We start from the raw sequence: 10,145 nt of genomic DNA on the forward strand, positions 1-10,145 counted from the left end.
CTTAGCAGTTTACTTACAAGGCTTCTTTAAGCGAGTCAAGGATACATGTTGCTCTTTTGTATATCTCTGTATAACACCATTTATAATAATACCATTTACAGAAAGTTGATCCAAAAATATTTGGCTCGGAAGGGGGAAAAAACACATCTGTATGTCTGTGTGACGTAATTGGGAAGATCTCCGGTCTGCACATATAAGAGTGTCCACCCACCCAGTGCACACTTCACTGGAGGCAGGATCACCATGATAATCCATTTGGAATGAACACAGAACACACATAGACAGAGAGCACAGAACTAGGTGAGTCTCAAGGCGGAGTGGAGTGGGCTTATGGAGTGGGCTCATATTTCATTGAGATTTGGCAGATTTGGACAGGTTATTGGGTGGAGAACACAACAAATGAAGGCAAAGTTGATTTAAAGGGGGGAAAATGTGTTTCAAGGGGAAAAAATTGGAGGGGTCTTTAGTGAATAGGTATAGAATGTTCCAGAGTCAACTAACCGTAACCCTAACCCTAAACCAAGTCAACTGAAAGAGAACTAGAGGCAACTAGTAACTATTATGTTATTCCAAATAGAGTGGTTAAGCAATGAGTGAGTGAACAACACGTTTGACACATGTTTGTTTAGTACTCCCATCAGTAAAAGGCTGTAACAGTATTTGTTTCATTAGTAATGTCTACAGTATTTGACATTTACTAGCTGTGAAAATGTAATTTGAGGTTTCTCTCTCTCCTCTTAGGAAACCGAAATTCATTAAAACGACAGTTTTAGTAAATGTCTTTTAGTAAAACGACAGTTTTAAAAATAGCCTCATATATCTGGCCTCATGATGATCTTTAATAATTAAACATTTCTTTTCAGTTTTCCAATGGTCCTGAATGCATCTGTGTGGATGGTCCCAACAGCAGACCCAGAGCTGGACCCCTGTGATGTGATGAACTCCACCTACACAGCAGCCTGGCTGTGGCTCTCCTCCCTCCAGCCAGCCTACCTGGTGCTGGTCAGCGTGGTGGGGGTGTTGGGCAACGGCCTGGTCCTCTGTGTGTTCTTCCTGCAGAGGAAGCCCTGCACGGTGGCCGACGTCTACCTGGGGAACCTGGCGGCTGCAGACCTGGTCATGGTGTCCTGCCTCCCCTTCTGGGCTGCCACCATCGCCCATGACTACCGCTGGGAGTTTGGCGAGATGCTCTGCAAGCTGGTGTGTGTGGCCATCTCCATGAACTACTACTGCAGTGTGCTGTTCCTGGTGCTGGTCAGTGTGGACCGCTACTTGGCCCTGGTCCGGCCCATGTTCCCCAGCAGGCTGAGGAGAGCAGCCTGGGCCAAGCGGTTCTGCCTGGGCATCTGGGTCCTGGGCTTCCTGCTGAGTCTGCCCATCCTGCTCTTCAGGAAGGTGAAGTATTTCAGTGATCCGGGGGTGGGGGTGGAGGCGTGCTACCTGGACTACCCTGACCCAGTCTGGAGGGTCCTGAACAACATGACCAGGAACCTGCTGGGCTTCCTGCTTCCTGTCCTGGTGGTGACCTTCTGCAGCCGCCATATTGTGACGGCCCTGAAGAACAGCCTTGTGGGAGGAGGCCCAAGGCTGAAGGCGGAGAGGAAGGCTACACACCTGGTCCTGGTCGTCCTGGCAGCCTTCCTCCTCTGCTGGACGCCCTACCAGGTGGTTCGTTTCCTGGACACTTTGGATTACTTCCAGGTCACGCCAGGGTGCCTCTGGGGTCATATCCTAGACATTGGCATACAGCTGTCCACCTACCTGGCCTACAGCAACAGCTCAATTAACCCCTTCCTGTACGTCATTGTTGGGAGACACTTCAGGAAGAGGGCAAAAGAGATGTTTGGGAGTTTATTTAGTCCTGGTTTAAAACACAAAACTTTTCTTACTGTCAATTTTACCTCTGTTAGTAAATTAAATGACACTCAAAAAATATCCTGTGAACAACTTGAAAAACAGACAGTGACATGATTGAATGACTCACTGTCCTATAAAGACACTGTTTCCAGACTGTTGTACTGAAAGCCGCAGCTGGTTTTATTTATTGTCAATTTATTGTAAATGTTGATGTGTAGAAGTGATCAGAGATACCAGAGAATGTGATTACCGGTGGACCATCTGTCGCTGTATTGACACAAGGTTTATTACTGCAAACAGTCCATTTGGCTTTCTACAATCCCTTTGTCATTCTTTCTGTGATGTATTGAGAAATATGTGGAACTGTTAGACACAGTCTTAAAGATTTTACTGTATGTTGTAATGTATGCGCTAAAATAATCACAGTCTAGTGCTGAGGATGAATCTAAATGTGATTTATGAAGTCTTTCAATGTCATCAAGCTTCTTCTAACTTTGATAGAGTGTGCCATTATGTGGAATGATTCTCCCAGACCAGCACCATGAATGGAACTTATTGCAGTGTGGACTAATTGAAACATAAAAGGTCATATTGTCCTTTGAAAGGATTGTGTTAATTTTTCTTCTTCTCCCCCACTCAATTGGAATAGAATTTGTTCCGATCAACATTTACCATCTTAGCAATTCAGAAATAAAACCTTTTTAGGTTTTTATTGCCTATACTGTACGTACAGTAGCTTATATATATCATGCTGTCTAACTAGGTGAAGTAAAATCATAGACAGGGCAAACAGAGTTCTCAGTGTCTTATGATTCAAACCAATACTTTCAGTGTGACAGGACATATAATATTATGATCCATGGACCACTCACTTTGCCTAAAGTACCAATTTGGTAAGTCACAGAACCCCTGCTCCGGGATAGGTTGCTTCGGTCCTCCTTCTGTCTAAACCAAACAAATGTGTTCCCATTCTATAAAATGTGCATAATATATTATATAAAACAATACATCCATTCAGATGTTTTTTATCTATTGTGATTGCACAACATCAAAAGTGGGAGATATTTTCAACATAAAAATCTAACTGACACTCACTCGTGACACTTTGATGCAATTCATGATGCATGCCATGACTTCAATTACCCTTTCTTCCACTGCATTTACTAAAACATATTGCTGTACTCTGAGACTACTGAAAGCTTTTGAACAGAGGTCAGGGAGTAATTACTAGAATGGTCTTTCTGTCTGGTAACCTCCAGGCAGGTCTCTGGTTGGCTCAGAGACAGATGGAAATGTTCTGCTATGGGTCAACAGGGCCACTGTGAAATGGACACTCTGACACTGCCAGCAGCAGCCATCAGAAAGTCCTAACCCTAAACCCTAAAGAGAGCGGCGATTGACATAGATTGCCGTCGGTGAGCCTGTGGGTAATTGGGAGTGATAACAAAGCCATACTGTACAAACCACTTCTGTTCAAGACAGATTGTTGTCAACTCAAAGGAATCTTTCGCTCTAGAAAAATGGAAGTGCTACCAGTGGCGTTAGACATGATAATTGTATTTGATGCATGATCCACACCTTATTTTCTTAGACCAGCTAAAGAAACTTCCTGTGTGATCTATCCTACATTGGTGAGCTGCTGTTTGATTGGTCTCTACGCAGGCTGTGCGGAACAGGCTAACCTCCTCATGCATTCCTCTGGGGCTGTGCGTTGGCCATTATCACTTCTAATGGACAGATAATGACATTTGAGATTCTGCCATGATCCTGCCATTACAGATAATGTGCATCTGGAAATAATAGCAACCACATCAAGCCATTGATATGGGGCCCACTCTGCTGCACAGCTATTGGATTTATCATTTAGATTGTGTAAAGAAAATCTACAAATGTGTTCTCCCCAACGTTCAGCAATTTCGTACTGATAGCAGAGTTCTATTGAGTTATCAGATGACATCATCCATGACAGGCATCTGATGGGGTGGGGTGGAGGGCGGGGTGGGCAAGGGTTTGAACCAAGAGCAGTTCAGAAATGAGCCACCAGAGGTCAGTCTTCAACCATAGTTTGCAATACCAACTAAGAAGCAAACTAATAGTATTACTGTTTAGGGTAGGGTCTTGCAGTATCAATACAATAGGTTATTGTAATAACATATATGCTTTTCGGTGATTAAATTATGATAAAGCATTTATGATCAAACTGATCAGACTTTTGAATAGCAAATTATATAACAAAATAGAGCTTCACGGAGCCTTGTTGTATTATTTTAAATGTGTAACTCTGATCTCAGTAATTCTGAGACTCACCACTGCAGTGTGCATCATTCAGACTTCTATACATATAGAGACGAACAGTAACAGTGAATCATACATCGGTCTACTGAAGAAAGGGCTTCACAGAATAATCAGCGTATCAGAGAGCATATGGTGTCCCCTGGTGGTCAATTGTGCATAAGACAATAAATAGCATCTTAATGCAATGTAGAGCTCTTAAATTAGCTCAACTAATGTTACTTTGTACTTATACTTTTTCCACCTTATACATAAACATAACCATGATCAGGTTCTGGTTTTTGACAACTATGTACATTGCAAATAAAGCATTTCATCAACATATTAGTGTGATATAAATCAATTCAATATTATCATTTCAACAGGCTTGCTGTTAAGCGTGTCTCTATTTGAATGCAGCCATTCTTGGGAGGCTGGACACAGACAATGATGCTGCCAAACTTGGGCTCCAGTTGTCTTGGTAACAATATACAGATGTCTGGCGGATGACCATAAACAGATCTCAGAGCTGTGAAAGTTGCGGCTGAAAGATGTACTGTCTCGCTTGCCTTGGGTTTAGTTCTTCTCTCAGAGTAGATAGGATGAGTAATATAATACATGTTTGTCAGCTCTTTACTTTGGAATACCCATTCATCTCTTTGGACATCAACATACTGTATACAATGTACTGTATGAACCATTTCAACAGATTGTGGGTAGATTGTAATTGAAATGTGGGCGATAATCTCTTATTTTAGTGGTTGCTTTTGTGGTTAATTTAATTTGGATTATCAACAGTGGATACAAGGCTAAGACTACTAACTGAAATCAAATACAAACTGTGGAGCTGGAGACCGGTATCCCTTCTCTCCTCCTTTCTAAAACCCTTAGAGCCTAGGGTAACTAGGTTCTAACCCTTAAAACCCGTTAGAACACGCTGTATCTAACCAACTCTCTCACTATCTCCTACAGAACAACCTCCTTGACCCCCACCAATCAGACTTTAAAGCAGGGCACACTACCGAAACTGCTCTGCTTGCTGTCAAGGAGGCCCTCCACTCTGCACAAGCTTCCTCTCTCCCCTCTGTTCTCATTCTCCTGGACCTGTCTGCTGCCTTCGACACAGTAAACCACCCGATACTTCTCTCCACCCTCTCAGAACTGGGCATCTCTAGATCTGCACTCTCCTGGTTTGCATCCTACCTGGCTGATCACTCTTACCAGGTGACCTCACCACCGGGGTCCCCCAGGGCTCTGTCTTACACAGGCACACACAGGCACACACACAAGCACTCACCACCAAACAAAAACAGAAAAGTATTTCTCAGCGATGAGCTAAATATGGATTTCTTTCTAAAAAGGCGTTTTTATAGTTGCAGCCTATAAAAAAACGTTTTCAGAATAAAAGTCTGAAAAAATAATTTTGGGAATACAAGTCTGAAAAAAAAAATCTGAATAAAAGTCTTGAAAAAAAGAATCTGAATAATGACATTTTTTTCCAGACTTTTATTCTGAAATTGTATAAGAATAGCCTTGAATTATATTTGAATTATATTCAAATATGATTTATCCCACACTGATACAGGTGTGGAGAGCAAAGAAGTGGAACAACTAACTTGGTTTTCTTTATATACGCGGGTGTCTTTGAGTTGTTTCTTGTTTATATTATAAAATGAAATAAAATAAATTGTTAATTCAGATTTATTCCAGGAAAAGAAAAGAAAGCAGGACAATAGCAAAGATTTTCATAGAGAAATATATCTCAGTTTTATTAATAACTTTCTTCATCTTCAAAACTTGTTAAGACAGTAATTATAAAAGAGTATTTACGCTGTTTAATTATGTCTACATCAGGAATTGCCTTCCTTTTCTAAAGTGCTTATGTATGCAAGTCATTAAGCCTAGCCTTAGAATACAATTGAGACAAAATACCTGGGATGTATATTCCCCCATGAGATTCCATCTCATAAAACCCATAACAACTCACTACGGGTGACTTGGGCAGTACCACTCTAACGTTATGGAGGGGTTCACTTGGTCATTGAAGGGGTTCATGGGGGGGGGGGTACCAGGATTAAGCCAAGTGTTTTTAAGGCAGTGTGAGGCCTCACCCACATTAGCCTGTACAATGTACTGAAACTCATGACATCATCAGTGTTGCCTCACTTTTTAGTTGTTGTTAGTTGAACAGGCCATATCAGACTATACGCGCAACAATACCTCTAGTTCTCCTGACGAGACGACTCGTTCCATAGCTATCTTTTTGGATTTCCCATGAATAAAATAAACACCAGAGAAACTCATTCATGATCCCATTTCAGCCGTGTTCAGATCAGCTTCACAACGTCAAGGTCATTTAACAGCGACACAATGGAAGCAGCATCTCTTAAACGTGATTCTGGCTTTGAGAAGAGTCTCCTCCTGACCTCAGGGAGGATGCAGTTCATCGTACAGTCCCCTGTGCCTTGACCTCTCTCCCGTTTGCCGACAAACGCATAGTTAAACATACCATAACCTGAATTATTCCAATTAATAGTTTGTTTGTTTTTTAAAAGGAAAAAGAAGTCATAACATATTCATCATCCCTTGGATTCGTTCCTACACAGCATCCCATCAAAAAAAGAAAGAAAAAACTGTCATAGAAAAAAAAGTGCTTGATCACTCCCTTTCAGGAAAGCAGGAGTCCAGTTTTGGTTCCATGATCAATATCAACAGCAGAGGTCAGTGATCCACCTACCAGTCCAGCACAAAGACACCCAATTTAAAACATTAAGGGGGTTGGGCCGATCGTTTGTTAACCCCCCTTACAACAATGTTCCGTTGGAATCCTAACGACAAGGGTAAATTACAACTTCACACAGTGTTCGTCATTAATCCATTCACATTACAGAAGACATGCTGGACAGTTAAGGAGAATATCTCATTGTAGTCACATTGTGGATCTTAACGAATAGGTAGCCTTATAATGGGGTGTGAAACCTGTGCTCATTGTCGATCTAAGACCGGCTTAACCTCTACCAGCCCTTTAACTATTAGGGAGGGGGAGTGCACAACAGGCCCTAGATCAGTTTTCAGGTCCAACTAGTCCACAACCTGATGCTGAGCTCAACTCATGCTTTGTTTTCCAGTCCTTACATGAATAACATGATCTCCTCCCACACATACGCCTCTGTAAAGCAGAAGCCTAGTATTGGATCCAATGGCATAATCTATCTATGTGATTGGCTACAGAAACACTGAGGTTTGGTACCGGGTAGGTGGGTGGATCTGAGGAAACGTGGGTTCTCTAGGGCCCTTACTGTTCTCCCTCTACACCAGACCTGGGCATTGTACGGCCCCCGGGCCGCATGCTGTCCCTGGCCGGCCCTGTGTGAGGTAAAAAAAAAAATATGAAAAATTATGATAACCATCTTATTAAATTATGATAACCATTTTAGTTTAATGTCATTTCAATGCATCATAGAACTTTTATTTGCAACAAGCATAACAAAAAAAATCACTATTATGGCGATGTGCTGTGCCTATGCTAGACATGCATTGTCGGTGTGTGTGCACTGCGTTTATATCACAAAATGTACATTTGATAAGTAAAGGTAAGCTAGCTAACTAAGTAAGTAATCTAGCTAACTATGATTGGAAACGAAGTACTATCCAGTTAGAATTATAGATCTAGTTGTGTTTTCCTGCTGGTCCCGCTGCCTGGGTTTGAACAGACTTTGGGATCAACTACAACATCTCCATAGCCTACGCTACATTATAACTTTGCATCCTCTGAAAAAAAATGGTGGGATGTCAGTATCTTTCGCAAACAATAGCAGCATTTAAATACTTCCTACTACATACTAATACTACTACATATATATATATATCTGCCATATATCATACCTCCACTATGATTGGAAATTAAGTAGTGTCCAAGTGAAGTGCTCTTATGACACGTAACTCCTCCTACTGTCCCGGGTCGCTCCAGGTATGTTGTGTATAATGGAGAAGCGTTTCTGAAAATATGGTACGGGTAGGATACAAATACGTGCCATACCGAACCGTACCGTACTGGTAAAAAGTTTCAGAATAAAAGTCCGGAAAAAAAGTTTCTGAATAAAAGTCCCAAAAAGAAAGTTTCAGAATAAAAGTCAAAAAAAAAAGTTTCAGAAAAAAAGTCCTAAAGAAAAGTTTCAGAATAAAAGTCAGAAAAAAAGTTTAAGAATAAAAGTCAGAAAAAAAGGTTTCAGAAGAAAAGTCAGAAGAAAAAGTTTCAGAATAAAAGTTTTTAAAAAAAGCTTGTTTTATTGAAAAAGAAAGTGAGCACAAGTGTATGTCAGCAGATTTGTATATTAAGAACCTTTCGCTTGATATCACCAGTCCTAGCCATCATTTCAGAAGGTAGAAATACTACACTGTGACTCGTAATGTTGTATGTATGTAATGTTAATAAACAATAGGCACAAACTGATGTTGCAAAAGGTCAAAACAATAGCTGCATTTACTTCCCTGTCTTTAAATGAGTCCTCTTGCTCTTCTATATTTGACCTACTCCACCTTTTCATAGCCTTATCGCAACTTATCGTAATTTACTGCTTTTTATAAAGCGATAAAAGTAATATTGAGCAGAATTAAGTTCAGCCTACTGGTCCGGCCCTCCACAATAGTCCAGGTTTCTCATGTGGCCCATTGTGAAAATTAATTGCCCACCCCTGCTCTACACCAAATCTCTTGACTCAGTCATTTCCTCAAATGGTTTCTCCTACCACTGCTATGCAGACGACACTGAACTCTTCCTGTCTTTCCCCCCCTCTGACTCACAGATGGCAACACGTAGTAATAATAATAATAATAATAATAATAATAATAATAATAATAATAATAATAATAATAATAACTTTATTTGTATAGCACTTTACATCAAAGTGCTTTACAATAGGAAGCAGCAAGCACAAATACAATAGGTAAAAAAACAACACATTTTAAACAATATAATATCGCTCTAACATGGACAGGGAGCCAATGAAGGGAGGCCAGCACTGGTGAGATATGGTCGTATTTCTTGGACCCAGTCAAAATGCGAGCTGCAGCATTTTGGACCATTTGTATACCATGGAAGCACTTTTTTGGCAGTCCCGACAAAAGGACATTACAATAATCTAATCTGGATGTCACAAAAGAATGGATCAGAACCTCAGCATCTTCAAAAGAAAGGATTGATCTAATCTTGGCAATTCTTCTGAGGTGAAAGAATGCTATTTTTATCACCCCCTTTATGTGAGGGTCAAATGTGAGGCTCTGATCCAGAATGACACCGAGGTTTTTAACCTTGTCCCTGCACTGGATGACACAATCATCCAAGGTCAAGACAAGACCATCACCTGGATGAATTAGTCTAGCTGGACCGAATTTGATCATTTCAGTCTGAATTTAATAGCAGAAAGTTCTCTGATAACCAGCCCTTCACAGCAGCCAGACAGGTCATTAACGTAACTAAGTCTGAGACATTTCCTGCTGTTATAGGCATATATAGTTGTAAATCATCAGCATAACAATGAAAAGCAAGACCAAAAGAGCGCAAGATCTGACCCAGTGGTGCCAAGTACAGAGAGAACAACAGAGGGCCCAGAACGGACCCCTGTGGGACTCCATACTTGACTGCCCGGGATGCAGACAATACATTATTGTGTAGAACACATTGGGATCTATTTAACAAGTATGACTCTAGCCACTGGAATACTTGGCCTGAGATGCCAAACAGGTTCCTGAGCCTATCTAGTAATATGTGATGATCTACTGTGTCAAAAGCAGCGCTCAGGTCCAACAATAAAAGAACAGATGTTGAGCCTGAGTCGACCATCAATAGTCATTTACCACCTTAGTGAGTGCTGTTTCAGTAGAGTGGTTGGTGCGGAATGCCGACTGTAGTGTCTCAAACAGATTATTAGAAGACAGAAAATCTACAAGCTGTTTTGAGACCACTTTTTCAAAAACCTTAGATAAAAAAGCCAAATTCGACAGGTCTATAACTTGCC

General features: G+C 41.0%; 1 protein-coding gene across 1 annotated transcript; it reads left to right on the forward strand.

The window, feature by feature from the left end:
- Window positions 1-870: 870 nt before the first annotated feature.
- On the forward strand, window positions 871-1,971 carry LOC308174657 (B2 bradykinin receptor; the record flags this gene model as incomplete). The annotated part of the gene is made up of 1 exon (XM_080549762.1): window positions 871-1,971. One exon carries the CDS (start codon window positions 871-873, stop codon window positions 1,969-1,971), a length of 1,101 nt encoding a protein of 366 aa, XP_080405888.1.
- Window positions 1,972-10,145: the final 8,174 nt, after the last annotated feature.

The sequence above is a fragment of the Nansenia antarctica genome (genome assembly GCF_963989245.1).
Source record: "Nansenia antarctica genome assembly, chromosome: 1".
In the NCBI taxonomy this organism is placed as follows: domain Eukaryota; kingdom Metazoa; phylum Chordata; class Actinopteri; order Argentiniformes; family Microstomatidae; genus Nansenia; species Nansenia antarctica.